The 18849-nt window shown below is 39.8% G+C and overlaps 1 protein-coding gene across 1 annotated transcript in view; it reads left to right on the forward strand.

The window, feature by feature from the left end:
• OSBPL1A (oxysterol binding protein like 1A) overlaps positions 1–18849 on the forward strand; it is a 208454-nt gene that overhangs the window by 172887 nt on the left and 16718 nt on the right. The window contains exons 20-23 of the mRNA XM_060170508.1: positions 7440–7665; positions 15349–15483; positions 16472–16569; positions 18003–18185. Of these exons, the coding sequence (XP_060026491.1) occupies positions 7440–7665; positions 15349–15483; positions 16472–16569; positions 18003–18185 (642 nt within the window). The remainder of the gene's footprint in view (positions 1–7439; positions 7666–15348; positions 15484–16471; positions 16570–18002; positions 18186–18849) is intronic.

The following is an 18849-nucleotide window of genomic DNA, read 5'->3' on the forward strand; positions in this document are numbered from 1 at the left end:
AAGTAGAAAAAGAAAAGGCTCCACATTTGTATTTCCCTATAGGAGTTACCCAGAAAGGCTCAAAAAGAACAGAGTCCCCACAGTATAGAATATAATTTCACTTACGCTTCTGTGCACAGAGCTGGTTTTTGTACCTTGTAAGTGTGGTGTATGTTAGATATTTGGAATGTGTCCCAGCTTAGTTATCTGTGCAGGTGGATCTGATTTTGCGGGGGAGGGCGACTGGATGGCAAAAATTTACTATTATATAAATCCTTAGACTCCCTTTAAGATAGTAGTCCACGTCACCACCCTGACGACAGTCAGTCTCGGATTCTGAGTAAAGTTCTCTTAATTCTTCTAGCATGACCTTTGACCAACTAGAATGATGAAAACGTTAAAACATGTGAGTCCTGAACTGCTGAAGAGTCTGCCTGGAGATTCTGTTTCTTAATTTTGCAATTTAATGTGCAGCCTGAGTACGCCAGGAACTTTCCTTGTACTGGGAAGTATAGTCACTTTCTAAACATTTCATTCTGATGCTTGAAGCCCTTTTGCTGCTGGTGTGCCCACGTTGGCATTTTTTAAATGCCCCTCTTCTCTACATGGGGTAATGTCACCTGAGACCTTCCTAAATGTATTTCCAAGGAGCTAATTCCAGAAACATTTATTTTAAACAAATATTTTCTGCTCCTACTGCATGGAGAGAAGGATCCGTAGCTGGATAATGGGCTTTATCCCAGCCTGGCCGCCTCCTGTCTGTGAGACCCTAGGCCAGTTGCCTTGCTTCCCTGAGTAAAGTTAGGAGAGTAATTTGTACCTTATAGCTGTATTGAGACATAAATAAGATAATTTATATAAAATGTCCAGGACAGACCCTGGTTTAGCTTAATGCTCAACATTATTATCAACAGTTAATCACACTTGAGAATCAGAATACCTGGGCTCTGATTCCATTTTGATTATATTAAGTTTCATCAGGACAAACCAAATGTATCTAGACAAATGTATATATTCTTAAATAAAATAACTGTACATATTAGTCTCTTAAGAACTGAAATTTTCAGGACAAAAAATTATATCCTACAGGATTCATATTTTTCAAGCCCTTAGTAAACGTATTAATCATTGAGATCCAGTATGTAAATATGTACCTATGCATGTGTGTTTAAAATGAAAACCAGTTCCACAAAAGAATACTCATCCTTACAATAAATGATATTTTCTATTAGATTAATGCTGATTCCAACTCACTAAATTGATTTTGTAACCTGCTAGTGAATGAAACCCACAGTTACTGTAGAATTGGTACCACATTTGTCTAAGGCTGTTGGGTCAACAGAATGGGTATGAAAACTGCAGATGTGGTTTAGTCTTTTTGGCAGTCGTGGAAAGTACAGCTTTGTGTATTTCTCTTGCTTGAGTCTGTCACCTACCATCTCCTGTCTCACTGGGTGTCGGATTTAGTGGTATTGTCATGAGTTTGTTCAGGCTAGTGACTGATAATCGTCTAGTTTATGTCTAAAGCAAGCATTCTGTCTAAATGGAAACTCTCCATTCTTTTAAAAGACGGGAGATAATGTTATGTTGGCTTCTGCCTGTCATACTTCGAAAGATGCTCTATTTCTCTAGAAGGATGGTTTTACCTTTATTTTTAGGTGTGGAACGGTTTGTGCAAATAAGGAGGCTGAATCATAAACAAAATAAAGCAAATAAAAGCAGACCTGTTTGGGTTGAAAGGGCACCATGGAATGTTTTGAAACTTATATCTATAGAACTCTGAATAAATCACAGAGAAAGAGCTGCAGGGGAAGTAATATTTTGGGAAAGTATTTCCTGCTGAGGTTTTATAAGAGACTAACATTCTAGATGAATAATTATTAATATTTATTAATGTGATTGAAAGGCAGTTAACTGGCATTTGGAAGTTATTGTTCTTGGGGCGCCATGTCTCCCCTCTCATGGGCAGCGGAATCAGTCCAAGGGGGTGAGTGTTGAGCACAATAGAGATTTAAAGTGCAGTGTATGTTGAGAGAGAAATGTAAATAACATCACCAGAATAAAAATTTTTAAATAATTTTTGGTATCGACCCCTCTTATATCTGCCTCCTGCTAACCCCAGCCGTGAGGAAAATAGGTAAAAAATTAGAAAATATTAGTATCCATAGATTTTATTACAGTTAACTTCAAAGTGAAGGCATTTTTTAACCCCCCTTCCATTGCATTTTCATGATTCTGTTACACTTAATAATCCAAATACTGGGCTTCCCTGGTGGCACAGTGGTTGAGAGTCCGCCTGCCGAAGCAGGGGACACGGGTTCGTGCCCCGGTCCGGGAAGATCCCACCTGCCGTGGAGCGGCTGGGCCCGTGAGCCATGGCCGCTGAGCCTGCGTGTCCGGAGCCTGTGCTCCGCAACGGGAGAGGCCACAACAGTGAGAGGCCCGCGTACCGCAAAAAAAAAAATAATAATAATCCAAATACTTCACTCCAGGTCCTTTCTGTGTGGGTAAATCTCAGTTACAGAAGCCATGGACATACCCTTCAGCTGGTTTTTCCCATAGTTTCACATTCCCAGTTTCTTAATTTTGTAATAATAAGTCTTAAAAGTAGCAGAGGAAATCTGATATTGAACCGTAGCTTTTCATGATGTCTCTGTCGACTTGAGGAGCATATGAGATCAGAGTGGGGAGTGTGGGCATGCTGCTGGAAACCTCCCATTTCTACGCTCAACTGGGGTCTGGTGCCAACTTTTTCAGAAATCAGTGCCCCTCATTTATGATGATACAGTTTTATGGCATAGTATCATTAATCCCTTAAGACATGGCTTTTAAGAACACATGATAGGTGCTTACCTGCCATGTGTGGTCAAGGTATAACTTCATCTTTCTCAGGTAGGAAAGTCAGTGTCTTCAGGCGTTTGTCATCCTGGGCTTCGGTGCCCTGCAGCACCTTCTGCAGCCGGGCTCACCTTGCTCCATCCTCCACTGCCACATACATACACGTTTGACTTTGCTTTTTTCTAAAACAAATATAGAGACTTAGATTTCCAAAACGAATGACACCCTTTTTTCTCCCAGTCTGTTTTGGACAGGATTATGTTACCAAACGTTGGGTTATACTACATGAAATGAATAATTTACATAAATGGAATAAATCCTAAATCTCTCTGTGATTGAAGCATTTACCAAACAGATTCCCGTCTCAGAATTAATACTTGATGTTGGTTAGTAGTTTGAATTCTTTGTTCCTTACTTCCTTACTCCCACTGTCCTTTTGGTAAAGGACTCTAGCCTCATAATCCCATTCTCTTCTGTTTCCCCTGTTTTCTTTCTCCTCTTCTCTCCCATCCCTTTAGGATTTGTCAGCAGGACTCACCCAGAGGCTAGGTCATGGGTGTCCATACTTAGTGACTTGGAAACCAGGGCCAGCACCAGGGTGAGGCAAGCGAGGCATCCAGGCACAAAATTTGAGTAGGCGCCTGCACCTGAGACCACGTCTGCTAAATGTCTTGGAGTCATAGAATAGCGTTAGATTATTATAAGAGGGTGAAGAAGGTCTGTTATATTATAAATACCGAGTTATTAAAGTGAAAATGTTGTATCATTCAGAAAGGTATATTCAGTGCAACCGAATTCCATAGAGACTTGAATATAAGAGTTGAAAACTTTATAGTTCTAGTTTGCTCCTTTAACTCCTATTTCCATTCCATATTTACTACAGAATATTACCCTAACCTAATTTTTTTCATCTTTGAAGGTTTTTTGATTACCTATCGTACTTCACTATCACAAAAATACATATTAAAATTTAAAAATTTATATTTTATGGCCATAAGACTTTAGTACTAAAAGTTTTAAGTTATTCTTACATTAGTGATCAAAATAACAAGCGTTACAAAATTTATGAAAGTATAACATAAAAGCTAAAATGTTATTCATAAAAAGGATTTTTTTCACTTTGGCTGAGATATCTGAGAATGAATATCACACATTGCTAGAATGAGACAGGATTTTCAGTAACAGTTCTTTTTTTTTTTAATAGATTCAAGGATTAGGAAGCCTTGCTCATATTAATAGACAGATGGGAGTAGGAGTTCTGTGGTTTTTTTAGTATCTAGCAATGTCATTCAGTTCTTTGACCTTTTCTTGACTATATGTCAAAAATCAGATGGTAATATATTATCCATCAAAAATAATTTTTTATGATCCATAAATTGACAACTCAATAGGACTTCCTTCAGTGTTATTGGAAACAACATTGGAAAACTCCAGGTTGCAGGAGGTCTTGTTACCTTCCCTTGGAGTCATGGGCATCTGGGTCTCTGGGAAATGGAGTGGAGAAGCTTTGCCAGGGCTCTCACCTTCGGTTTCTGTAACTGTGTCCTCTCACTCAGATATACCTTGCAATATTGAGAAGGGGTTGGGAAAACTGAAATATTTTCCCTGAAGCACACCTTGCCAGTATAATCTTTTTTCATGAAATGCTTTTTATCTTACCATGCAGTTTAAGTGTTCTCCCCCAAAACCTCAGATTCATCGCATTCCCTTGATGCAGAATGTCTGCCGCGTGACCTCAGAACCAGACGCATCCCGGGTCGGCTCATGATGTTATTTTGGGGTTCAGATAAACACGTTGGTATATGTCACTGTGACAACTGTCCCATTCTTGAATTCTAAATATAAGCCAGATACAGCTCTAGATAAGATTTGGAGCTTTGTCCAAACTGGTACATTATAAATACTGACTTAAGAGACAGGAGGCAGAAGAAGCAAAGTAGTTAAACAAAATTTGTCATCTCTACCGCCTCACTCTATAATGATCTGAAATCAGAATATCCCAACAGGGGAGAAGTGACTGGAAGAGCTTCTGATGTCAGGTCTTTGCCTTAACGAAAACAGGGAAGTCGGGGAGCCATCCTGCAGAGCAACAGGGCCTTGATTTAAGAGGCTTCCTTGTACCGGTACTGTATTTCTAAACCTCCCTTCACTCGGTGCCCTGAAGGTTTTTACACATCAGAGCAAGAGTGCTATACTAGAATTCAGGATGGTGTAAGGGGTGTCTCCCCCACACCCCAGGTAAAAGAAGGGCGATTTTAAAAGAAGATGTGGGAAAAGAGCCACAGTGTGACGTCCGACGCAGGTGTGTTCTTGGCCTGTCAGTTCTTAGGCAGGAGTGCGTATGGAGGGTGAGCACCTGCAGATCAGTTCCCCTAAAGCATCCATAGCTGCTCACAGTCACCCTGCGTGACTACAGTGTGGAGACCACGGACCTGGTCCAAGCGTCCAGCCAGCGCCTTAGTCGTCCTGCCACATTCCCACCTAGCAGTTGTCCATCAAGAGGACTCACACGGCCTCCCAACTCTGAAAAGATTCAGCTATGAGACAGGAAGAAGAGGAAAGGAATATCTGTTTATCTTTTCCCTCAAAGCTTTTCTTGTCTTTTTCTCCCTGTTTTGACCACTGGTTTCACCCAGTTGCCCACAGTGTGGTTCATTCAGTTCACATGCAGACACCCCTTTCCTGGGCATAGTTCCTTTGTTTCTGGCTGTTGTGTTCTCTGGGGCTGGTCTGTGAGAGCCAAGGAACAGTGGTGTAACCAACAGCAAAAGGCGTCAGAGCAGCAGGCTTGTTCAGACGGCTCGACCAGAGTGGTCCCCGAGGGCTGACTTGCAAGGTCTTGGTGTGACTGCTTTGGGCATGATCAGTGTGTTCAGATGGCAAGAACCTCTCATGTGATGGTAAACTAATAGATGATAGACGTCTTGTGGAGATGGGGACTGAGTAGCCCAAGATGGGAAAGAGACCTGTGGCCCTCCAAGGCCCTTACATGTAAGAAGGGTAAAGTTTTACATCTTTGGGGATGTCGTGGAGGGAGGATCCAGTGCCAAGCTGGTGTCACAGAAGGCACATCCAAGGCACAGAGCCAAGGCTGCTGCCAGCGCCTGCCCATCAGTGACGAGCCTAGAAGCCCACTTAGTGCTTGGGTCTCACACCTGTGTGAGGACCCTACCCACCGGCAGACTTAGCTTAAGACCTAAGCTGAGCTGCTCTCTGTAACCCGGGTCTTAAATATTTGCACAGTTGGGCATTACGGTGCTCGGCGTTAGACACATAAGTTATCTTCCACTTCAGTTGGGATCAGACTTGGCCTTGTTGGTTTGTATAGTGCGTAAGTGACAAAGCAGCCTTCTCCCTTCTTATTCTTGTCCGTTGGTCGGCTGATGAGCAACTGCAATTAAGAATTTTTTCAGTTTCATCATTAGTTGCTATTAATTTGTATGGCTACATTTAAACTTTGCTTTTAGCTGGGTCACAAGGTAGGATTGCCTGGCATAAATATTTAATTTTTCCAGCTGACTGAAGCTCTCAGTGATAAAAGTATTCTAGCTCATGTTTCTTCCTGAAACTTGACCTTCATAATATGCACTGTTGCTTTTCCTATTATTGGAATGTATGCAGTGCTAATTAGTTGTATACAGTATCTAACAAATCCAATACCAAACTTCATTGTATTGTAAGTAAAAACAGGGTCTCTGTGAATTTCCGAGAGGGAATGAAATATAGTTTGTATCACCGAGTTTTTTCATTACGTATCCAGGGAACTGTAGATTTTAACAATTAAAATAGGAATAATTGTACAGACTAATAAAGGCAAAAAATTGCAAGTCCACTGCTGTATTTTAAATAGCATGTTAGACTCTTCTGTGCAGTTACGGTGGTTTTTATGGCCATCTGTGTTCCCTCTGGCCTTATTCTGTCCCTTCCACTCTGTGTCTGTTACCTGGGCCACAAATGTGCCTTTTCATTTCCTTGAATGCTTACATTCTGAGTTACTAAAAGAAGCAGGAAGATGTTTACATTATTCTAGATTATAAAATTGGATTTAAAGACCCTTTCAGAATTTTGGGAGCTTTTCAAATGATTAAAAAATAGTCTGCCCATTGAATGGGTGATAAAACCGTGTCCTCTGTACCTTGGTTTCCAGAGTCGACAAACCACTATTTCATTGACTTGCTGACTCACATGAAGTCTGGCCAACTGGTGGTGAGCAGCCAATGGCTAGTAGACAACGTGACTGTCCCATTCTTGCTCACATATTTTCTCAGGGAGATTATGTGAGGGTATGGTGATGTATACAGTGTCGCTATAGAGTTGAAAGATTAAGTCCCTAGGCCTGGATTCCCATCTGAGCCGCTGTAATGACAGACGCGCCAAACGCCTTGTCACCCCCCCAGCGTGTCTCTTATTCCCTCAGTGAGTGTATAATAGTCTAGTATTTTTTAGGGAAAAAAAGCTCAGAATCAAACTTAGGTAAAGTTCTTCATTCCTTTAACGAATAAATCCTTTAAATCCCTTTAAAATAAATCTCACCCTGCTGTTGTGCGTGACAAAGCGAAATGTAGAAAACGAGAGCAGAGCCAGAAATGGCATCATTTACGTCACATACTGTCACGGGCCAGGGCTCATGTCGCCACCCTGGTGAACCCCTGTCATCTTCGCGATTGGACGGGACAGTCAGCCAGCAGCGAGAGCCTCAGCAGCGGGGAGTACGCGATGGCTTCTGACTGGGGCTCCGGGGGGAACAGGTGTCCTTCCCTCACTTCTTCACCTATTAAGGTTGGAACTCAAGCCACGCTGCCATCTGAGTGGCTTCTCTGCAGCTCGCTGCCCAGGCGACAGGATGAGGTATCCCACCTTTCAAAGCCGCCTTGACTCTACACGGCCTTGGAGGACTTGGCAATCTTGAATGTACTATTAATAGTAATGATCATAGCTAACATTTCTTGCTCACTTAACGTATGCCTGACACTGTTCTGAGTGCTTTGTGTGAACTAATTAATCCTGACAGGCCCTGTGAGGTACATAATTAAGCCCCCATTGGGCGGAGAGGTGAGGGACTCATAGTGATGCAAGCATCAGGTGGCAAGGGGCGTGTGCTCTCAGAGCCCATTCTTTTATTTTTCAATTGTGGTAAAGCACAGAACACAGTATTTACCATTTTAACCATTTTCAAGCGTGCAGTTCAGTGGCGTTTGTACGTTCACATTATGCTGCCGTTACCACCCATGTAACTCTTTTCATCTCGTGGAACTGACGTACTGCACCCCTTAAACAACAACTTCCCACCTCCCTACCCCCCAGCCCTGGCAGCCACCGTTGTGCCTTCTGTTCCGAAGGCATTCCTTTAACCACAACGCTCTACTGTCTCTGGAACCCAGGACTGGACTAACCTGGGTATATTTTGTTGTTCTCTTTCTCCATCGTGCTTTTCTCTTGTCTGTTTTATGATGAGCATAACATCAGCCTGTATGTCGTAAGGCGGTCCACCTTCTGCGGTGCAAGGTTGTCAGCTTCCCCATCCCTTCCTTTTGCCAGGCTGAAAGTGTTAGATTACCTGGACTACCAACTCCTAGAGTCAACCACTGTTAACTTTTTGGTGCTACTACCTTCTAATATTTGTCTATAAAACATGTATTTTACAAAATTAAACTATTTTTGAACATGTTGCTTTGTAACGTACTTTTTTACTCATTTTGCTTTGTGAACTATGTGCATCATTAAACAAGAGGGTTCTGACTTCAGGGAGTTTGTATTCCAGTGAAAGAGCCAGGAGAGTCTAGTGCACTGTGGTAAATGCCCAAATAGGAGTAGACTCAGGGGGCAGTGGAAACATACAGGAGCACATAGGGCAGGGGTGCCTGCAATGTGCTCTGCTCTCCCTGAGGTGATGAGGATGCAGGCGGAGTATAAGGTATTATCCTTCACCTCAGGAATTGTATTACTGTGTAGTTAGCAAGATAAGCTGGTTAGTACCCCTGACATAGCAGCAGGCTGTATAATCTGTGATCAGATGCTGCATCGTGCGATACAGATTCTGGTGCTCCAGGAGCTGGAAGAGGCGAGAAATCAATGAGTACTGGAATAGTCGAGGAGGAGAGACTTGAACTCTCCTGAAATCCTAGCGGGGAGGAGATGCAAGAGTTAAGTGAAGAGAGTAGGGCATTCCAGGTCAGAATTGGCTATAATAAGACTTTTAATCCAGTGTCTAAAACAGTGCCTGGCACCTAGTAGGTGCTAAATAAAAATTTTTTAAAAAGCTATTTTGAAACAGTTTTATTTCTGTATGCATATTCTGTACAGCCAAGTTGCTTTAGAGAGACAATCTTGGTGGATTTTTTTTTGAGCTATAATTGACAAATATTTAAATTCTACATCAAGATGATTGGATATATGTATACATTGTGAAAGGATTCCCCCCATCAAGTTAATTAACACATCCAGCACCTCACATATGTATCCTTTCTTGGTGAGAACATTCAAGTTCTACTCACTTAGCAAATTTCATTTATACAAAACAGTGTTATCAGTTGTAGTCATGTCACCATGTTATACAGTAGATCCTCAGACCTTATTCATCTTATAACTGAAAGTGTATACCCTGTTACCAACTTCTCCCTATTTTCCCCACCCTGAAGCCCCTGGCAACGACTTTCTACTGTGTTTTTATTGGTTCTTTTTTTTTTTAAGGTTCGCATATGTGTGATACCATACCATGCAGTGTTTGTCTGTCTGGTTTATTTCACTTAGCATAAGGCCCTCCAGGTTCATCCATGTTGTCACAAATGGCCTTCTTTTGTAAGGGTAATACTGTGTGTGTGTGTGTGTGTATATGTGTGTGAGTGTATATATATACACACATAGATATATGCATGCACACACACACACACAAACACACACATTTTCTTGATCCATTCATCCACTGACAGACACTTAGATTGTTTCCATTGTATATTCTCAGCTCCTTTAGCAAAAATTAATTGACCATAAATGCATGGATTTATTTCTGGGCTCTCTATTCTATTCCATTCATCTGCCTGTCTATTTCTATGCCAATTCTGTACTGTTTTGATTACTATATCTTTGTAATACAGTTTGAAATCTGGGAGCATGATACCTCCTGCTTTGTTCTTCTTTCTCAAGATTGCATTGGCTATTCACGGTCTTTTGTGGTTCCATACAAATTTCAGGATTGTTTTTTTCTATATCTGTGAAAAATGCCATTGGAATTTTGATAAGGATTGCATTGAATCTTTAGATCACTTTGGGTAGTTTGGACATTTTTAACAACTTTTGTAATCCATGAGTGCAGAATATCTGTCTATTTATTCGTGTTTTCTGCAGTTTCTTTCATTAATGTCTTACAGTTTTCAGTATATATCTCTTTCACCTCCTTGGTTAATTTTATTCCTAACTGTTTTATTCGTTTGGATGATATTGGAAATGGGATTGTTTTCTTAATTTTTCTTTCTGATAGTTTGTTGTTGGTGAATTGAAACACAACTGATGTTTGTATGTTGATTTTGTACCATGCACCTTTACTGAATTCATGTATTAGTTCTAATTGTGTTTTGGTGGAGTCTTTAGGGTTTTCTACATATAATATCATGGCATCTGCAAATAGAGATAATCTTACTTCTTCCTTCTTGATTTGGACGCCTTTTATTTCTTTTTCTTGCATGATTACGCTGGCTAGAACTTCAGTACTGTGTTGAATAAATGTGGTGAGAGTGGGCATCCTTGTCTTATTTTTGATCTTATAGGAAGAGTGTTCAGCTTTTCACCACTGAGTATGATGTTAACTGTGGGCTTGTCATATATGGCCTTTATTATGTTGCGGTATGCTTCCTCTATGCCCACTTTGTTGAGAGTTATTATCATGAAAGGATGTTGAATTTTGTCAAATGCTTTTTCTGCATCTATTGAGATTATCCATTGTTTTATTAATGTCATATATCACATTTATTGATTGGCTTGTATTGAACCATCCTGCTTACCTGGAATAAAACCCACTTGATCATGGTGTATGACCCTTTAAATGTATTGTTGAGTTCAGTTTGCTAATATTTTCTTGACTTTTGCATCTGTGTTCATCAGGGATATTGGCCTATAATTTTGTTTTCTTTGTCTGGTTTTGTCTTTGGTTTTGGTGTCAGGATAATGCTGACGTTGTAAAATGAGTTTGGACGTGTTCCCTCCTCTTCTGTTTCTTTGAATAGTTTGAGAAGGATCCGTATTCATGCTTCTTTAAATGTCTGGCAGAATTCACCAGTAAAGACATCTGGTGTTGGATTTTTGTTTGTTGGCAGGTGTTTGATTACTGCTTCAGTTTCCTTACTAGGAATTGATCAGTTCAGATTTTCTATTTCTTCATGATTCAGTTTTGGTTGGTTGTATGTTTCTAGGAATTTATCCATTTCTTCTAGATTGTCCAATTTGTTAGCATATAATTGTTCACAGCATTCTCATGATCCTCTGTGCATCAGTTGTAGTATCTTCTCTGTCATTTATAATTTTACTTATTTGAGTCCTCTCTTTTTCTTGGTGAGTATAGTTAAAGATTTGTCTATTTTACCTTTTTTTTTTTTTTTTTGTGGTACACGGGCCTCTCACTGTTGTGGCCTCTCCTGTTGCGGAGCACAAGCTCTGGATGCGTAGGCTCAGCGGCCATGGCTCACGGGCCTAGTCGTTCCGCGGCATGTGGGATCTTCCTGGACCGGGGCACGAACCCATGTCCCCTGCATCGGCAGGCAGACTCTCAACCACTGTGCCACCAGGGAAGCCCTCTTTTTTTTAAAAAAAAAAAGCTCTTAGTTGCATTTATCTTTTTAGTCTCTGTTTCATTTCTTTCCATTCTGATCTTTGTTACCCTTCCTTTACTAATTTTGGACTTCTTCTAGTTCCTTGAGGTGTAAAGTTAGGCTGTTTGAGATCTTGTTTCTTAGTGTGTTTATTGCCATGAACTTCTTTCTTAGAGCTGTTTTTGCTGCATCCTGTAAGTTTTGTATGTTGTATTTCCATTTTCATTTGTCTCAAGATATTTTTTGATTTCTTCTTTGACCTATTGGTTGTTTAGTAGCATGTTTACTTTTCGCATATTTCCCAGTTTTCTTTTTGTAATTTATTTCTAATTTTATACCATTGTGGTTAGAAAAGATGTTTGATATGATTTCACTATTTTTAAATTTATTGTCTTGTTTTGTGGCCTAATATATAGTCTATCCTGGAGAGCGTTCCATATACACTTGAGAAGAATTGTGTATTCCTTTATTGCATGGAATGTTCTGTATATGTCTCTTAGGTCTGTTGGTCTAACATGTTGTTTAAACCCATTGTTTCCTTACTAAGATTTTCTGTCTGGATGATCTATCCCTTGTTGAAAGTAGAGAATTGAAATCCCCTGCTTTTCTTGTAGTGCTATTTCTCTTTTAAGATCTGTTAATATTTGCTTTTAGGTGTCCCTATTTGGGGTGCATAAATACTTATAATTGTTATATTGTCTTCATGAATTGACCCCTTTACATTATATAATGACCTTCTTTGTGTCTTATTACATTCTTTGGCTTAAAATCTGTTTTGTCTAATATAAGTATAACTACCCCTGCTTTCTTTTTGTTTCCATGTGCATGGAATGTCTTTTTCTATCCTCTCACTCTCTGTGTGTGTCCTTAGAGCTGCAGTGAATTTCTTGCAGTCAGCATAGCTGGATCTTGGTGTTTTCTGTTTTTTGTTTAACCCATTCAGCCACTATGTGTCTTTTGGTTGGATAATTTAGTCCATTTGCATTCAAAGTAATTACTGATAGATGTGGTTTCACTATTGCTCTTCTGTTCATTGTTTTCTGTTTTGTAATTCCTTTGTTCCTTTCCTCTTCCTTTCTTCCTTTGTGAATTTGATGATTTTCTGTAGTTGGTATGCCTAAATTCCTTTATCTTTTGTGTATCTACTATAGGTTTTTTTGCTTTGTAGTTACCATAAGGTTTATGTAAAACATCTTATAGTTATAACAGTCTGTTTTAAGCTGATTACAAATTAACTTCAAACACATACAAAAGCTCTACATTTGTACACTCCCTGCCATTTTATGTTTTTGGTGTCACAGTTTACATCTTTTTACATTGTGTATCCATTAACAAATTATCATAGTTATAGTTACTTTTAATACTTATGTCTTTTAATCTTCGTTCTAGAGTTATACATGAACTATCCAGCACCATTACAACATTTGACTATTCTTGAATTAAATAGTTGTGTAAAGAAAATGACCATGATTGAATGAACAGATTGGAAGTAGTGCCCCCCTCCCTTTGATGTTAAAAGAAAATCTGACTTCCCAGAAGCATTGGTAGGAGTACAAATTGATAAAGGGTTGAAGGGTTGAAGGCATTCAGCTTGGTAATAACTGTAAAAATTTTCAGTGAGCACACACCTTTGACCCAGAAATCCCACTTACAGAAATTTACTTTAAAACCATATTTGTTCATGTTCTAAAGGATAAGATTAAATAGTTTATGGTATATCTATAGATAGACTTTTAAAAAAAACTTAACAAATACATACAGCATTTACTAATGTGCCCAGAACTGGTCTAAGTGTTTTGCAAATATTAGTCTTATAACAATGCTTTGTAGTAGATTATGTTATATACACTTATATTAGTGCCATGTTATTGATAAGGAAACTGGCAGAGTTTAACTTGGCCAGAGTCACACATCTAGTAAATGAGAAAGCCTGCAGTGGAACTCAGTCTGATTCTGACATCTTACCACTGCGCAGATTACAAAGAACTTGATGGACTCGGTGGTGTAATGTACGTGTATGTAAGACCTCCGAACACAGGAACAGCATAAAAAGGCAAGTGATGAGCCAATACATAGAGCAGATCCCATGCATTAAAAGAATCCGATAAGATATATGTGTGTACATACACGTGTGTGTAAACACCCAGCATTGTATCCCAAACTGTTGGAGGTGCTTTGCCTCTGAGGGGAGGAGCATTTTCATGTCTTTACTTCCATGACTGAGAATTATATATTCTTCTATTAGTTTTTGTGTTGTTTTTTTTTTAAGAAAAAACTCATGAAGACATTATTAAGTAGAAGAAAGAGAGTCTAAGATATCTCAATTAAGAAAAGCCTTGGCAGTCCCAGCTTTCTGGACTTGGCCCCAGCAGTGAATTTCTGCACTTACTGAGATCTCAGGGTGTATATAGTAAAGCCTTCTTTTCTTCATCTCCTTATACATTCCCGTTCTCCTTTGTCTTCCCAGTGAGGCAGCAATAAACCTACCATTTCTTTTCATTACATTGAGCTGCTACACGTCTGTCTGCGTTCTGCAGTATTGTATGCTAATGAGTGAGCTTTTATTTTATGCACTCCGATAGTAGTTTTGTGAAGGTTACTTTATTTTTAATTGTGCATATCTGTAAGAATGTGGATGTTTAGAGGGGGAAAGTCAGAGCCAAGACAGGTGGCATTCAAGCTCGATGGCACCTTGGGATGGTTCACGGGGTCATGACTTTAGTCAGCGGGCTTCATGAAAGATGTGATTCTCACGGGAAAGGTAAATAATAGTAGGTGGAAGGTTGGAAAGATCATCAGACTATTCCAGAGAAAACCAAGATAAGTTTGTTCCCTAGTGAATTTGTTAAAGCTCTCATGGTGCGACTGTTTGCTGGCAGGATATGGTAAGCAGAGTTGAAAGGTTGCAATTCAGGTCAGAGGACCCCTACCCAATCATTAAATTATTTTTGGAAGTCTACTGTGATTGTGTCATTCTAGCAGATAGAATTTAAAACCTATCCTGTGAAATACACAATAGCCTTCTAGTACCCCAGTTCACAATGTGTAATGGACCAGTGTTCTCAGAAAACCTCAATGTTGTCAGTCAGAAACAGTCTGGGGCTTCCCTGGTGGCGCAGTGGTTGGGAGTCCGCCTGCCGATGCAGGGGACATGGGTTCGTGCCCTGGTCCGGGAAGATCCCACATGCCGCGGAGCGGCTGGGCCCGTGAGCCGTGGCCGCTGAGCCTGCGCGTCCGGAGCCTGTGCTCCGCAACGGGAGAGGCCACAACAGCGAGAGGCCCGCGTACCGCATAAAAAACAACAACAACAACAAAAAAAAACAGTCTGAAATTCCTTTGAAAACTTATCCACAAAAATGGTATATGTGGTTGCTCCTTAGCCCACTATGAAGACTTTTGGTCTTTGTGTCCCCATGACCTTTATATGCCATTTCCTAATTCTGATCTGAGGCAGACTTATTAATAGTCATCATCTCACTGCTCACCAGTAGATTGCAAGCTCCTCGAAGCCAAGGAGAATGTTTGGGTAGTCTTTGTATTTCCTTCAAGGCCTAGAACAACATACTCCACATGGTTAGATGCTCTGGGAAGATTATGAAATGGAACTGATACTAATTAAATGTGCTGTTTTCTGTGACTTCCTTTCCAGGAACGTGTTATGTAGAGACAGCAGCATGTAAGTTTGCTGTGTATGTTGGGCATCACGGTTTCCATTTTTTTTGTTAAATAGGAACTCTCCAAGATCACCATGCCAGTTATATTTAACGAGCCTTTGAGCTTCCTCCAGCGACTCACTGAATATATGGAGCATACGTACCTCATCCACAAGGCCAGTTCATTTGCTGATCCTGTGGAAAGGATGCAGGTATGTGTCAAGCAAGCACTGGGAAAGGTCTGAGTCTTAGGAAGTCTTCTCTGCCACCTTCTCCCCTCCCCCTGCCCCAAACACATATGCACAGAATTCATGTTAAGTCCAGTGTGAGGCTAGCAAACGTTATCGTTACATAGTCAGCATGTTTGGAGAGTCGTCTGTGTTCCTTCCCCGCCACCCTCTAGTCAGAGTGCCACCGTAGTGGAAAGACCAACGAGAATTGCAAGAGAAGCAGAACGTGGTCCAAAACCAAACCTGGATGTTGGTAAGCTGTTTCTGAGTCTTTGTTTTAGAAGGTAGCATTGTGTTAGGGTAAAAATATTCAACCTTTCTTTCAGACTTTCTCAGTGTTTCCAAGAAGGAATAGATATATACATACACAGATAAATATGTGTATTTATGCTTATGTGTGTATATAAATATACACATACTACTATAGGTTAAAACAAAGGACAACAAGGAATTGCACTTTTTTGTTTTCCTCTGAAGAGAAGGCATTCATGTGATGTATATGGATTGACTAGACACAGGGAGAGTATAGTAGATACATTCTTTTCCTTCCAACAAAGCAATAGCATTCTAAATGGAGTCATTCTGTCTTTTCATTTATATAAATCAGCTTTTCCCAACCTCATTGGACTTGATACCAATTTGTTTAGTTTTTCACCCCATCCTAAAAGTGATGTACTTTTTAGAAATTTTAAAGGAATTAAGAGTGATTTAGGATTTGAGAGTTTTTTAAAAGTCCTTGAGAGAATTTGTAGCACAGTTGGGATGATCTTTAGGAAGTCTCAGAGTAATTTTCATTCTGAATATCCACATTTGCTTATTAGTTTGCTTATTAAGCCGTGTTAAAAATACAAAGTAATTAAACTCCTCAAAATCATTTTGTAAATTACTGTTTTCAGCAGAATTTCAGTTCCTGAAAGAATGAGGAGGCAGCAAGGCTATTTTTAACTTCTCCTAATGCTCTGTCCCACAGTGTGTAGCTGCATTTGCTGTATCTGCTGTTGCTTCTCAGTGGGAACGCACTGGAAAGCCTTTCAACCCACTTCTGGGAGAGACTTATGAATTAGTTCGGTAAGATCTTTCACACTATTCCAGGTGGATAGTTGAATCTCCATGATTTACATAGCTCTTCAAATGAAAATGTATATTTTTTGAGCATTTACCAACATTTTGTATGACTGAAGAAAGTTAACAATTTTGTTTGTGTCTATGATATTTATTATTTTAGAAATTATGTCAAAAATATGAAAACATACATAAAATGAACCATTACAAGGATTTCAGTATTCCTGATCTCATGGGATTAGTTATCATCCTTTCTCCTTATGTAGACCATAAAGCATGATAGGAGTTTTTGGGGGTTTTTTGTTTCTTTAAAGTAATTAATTAATTAATTAATTAATTAATTTTTGGCTGCATTGAGTCCTCGTTGCTGAGCACAGACTTCCTCTAGTTGGGACGAGGAGGGGCTACTCTTCCTTGTGGTGTGCGGGCTTCTCATTGGGGTGGCTTGTCTTTGTTGCAGAGCACGGGCTCTAGGCGCGCAGGCTTCAGTAGCTGTGGCTTGCGGGCTCTAGAGCGCAGGCTCAGTAGTTGTGGCGTACGGGCTTAGTTGCTCCATGGCATGTGGGATCTTCCCGGACCAGGGCTCGAACCCGTGTCCCCTGCTTTGGCAGGTGGATTCTTTTTTTTTTTTCTTTTTTTTTTTTGCGGTACGCAGGCCTCTCACTGTTGTGGCCTCTCCCGTTGCGGGGCACAGGCTCCGGATGCGCAGGCTCAGCGGCCATGGCTCGCTCACGGGCCCAGCCACTCCACGGCATGTGGGATCTTTCTGGACTGGGGCATGAACCTGTGTCCCCTGCATCGCAGGCAGACTCTCAACCACTGTGCCACCAGGGAAGCCCCGGCAGGTGGATTCTTAACCACTGTGCCACCAGGGAAGTCTCTGGGTTTTTTTAATAAGCATATAAAATATATTAGCATAAACTTACACTGTTGGCATACAGGCAATGAATGTATCTAGAGCTGCATTTCCTGCTGTAGCTTGCTTCTTTACACACAGTTAGGGAATTCATTTGGCTTTAGTTTTTCTGAATCTTTCTCTTCCCTCCACAGATTTTGATCTCATTTATTCCCTAGATGTTTGTAAAGGAGATACATTAGATTCTTCAATCTTAATATAAATGGAATAAGTTTTAAATTTACATGGCTAATATTGTCAGTTCATGAAAATCACCCAAATTCATGTGGGTGTTCTTTATTTTAATGTGTTTAAGTAGCTAGGTTTATAATAACATTGATTTTAGTTGTTTGGGTTGCATATGTGCAATTGCTCATGTGTTGTCCTTCCATCAGGATTATAACAAAGGATTGTTTACTCCATCAAATCTATTTCCTTAGTACTTTAACATTGCTTTTTCACAGAAATGACAGTAATGTATACGTCTGTGATAACAGTTTATTATATAACACTACCGTTTTTTGTTTGTTTTTTAAATCTTAAGAGATGACCTTGGTTTCAGACTCATCTCTGAGCAGGTCAGCCATCACCCACCCATTAGTGCATTTCATGCTGAAGGATTAAACAATGATTTCATCTTTCATGGCTCAATCTATCCCAAACTGAAGTTCTGGGGGAAGAGTGTAGAAGCAGAACCCAAAGGAACCATCACGTTGGAGCTCCTTGAGTGAGTCAGAATCACGCCTTTAACTCTTTTCATGTGTACCTACTCATTGTATATACACTTGCACACAGACTTGACCTTGTTGTTCAAAAGGTGGAGACAAACTGCTTTTCTGAAGTGTAAATTTTCTACCATCATGTAAAAGAATTTGAGAAACATGGCCATAGCCATTGTTAATCAGCCTAGGTATGTGTAAAAAGTTTAACTTGATGTTTGACTGTGGTGTTTGTTTGGATCTATTTTAAGATAAAACGGAGTTAATCACTGCATGACAGTTCTTATGAGACAAGCTTTCTATATATCATGGTAATAATATTTTGGTTAACCATCTTTTAAAGTGAATTTACTTTGAGAAATATTGAAATAACAATCACATTGGTACTTCTTAGACATTAGGTTAAGTTGAAAGTTCTCTTCTTTTGCAATAGAAAAAAGATTGCCATGAAATACCTTTCCATTTATTTGTGTCAGCTTCAGTTTCTTTCATTACTGTCTTGTTGTTTTCAATATACAGGTCTTTCACCTCCTTGTTTAAATTTATTTCTAGGTATTTTATTCTTTTTGATGCAGTTGTAAATGGAATTAATTCTGTGCTCATGGATTGAAAAAATTAATACTGTTAAAATGTCCATACTATCCAAAGCGACGTACAGATTCAATGCAATCT

The sequence above is a fragment of the Lagenorhynchus albirostris genome, chromosome 14, assembly GCF_949774975.1.
Source record: "Lagenorhynchus albirostris chromosome 14, mLagAlb1.1, whole genome shotgun sequence".
Taxonomy (NCBI): domain Eukaryota; kingdom Metazoa; phylum Chordata; class Mammalia; order Artiodactyla; family Delphinidae; genus Lagenorhynchus; species Lagenorhynchus albirostris.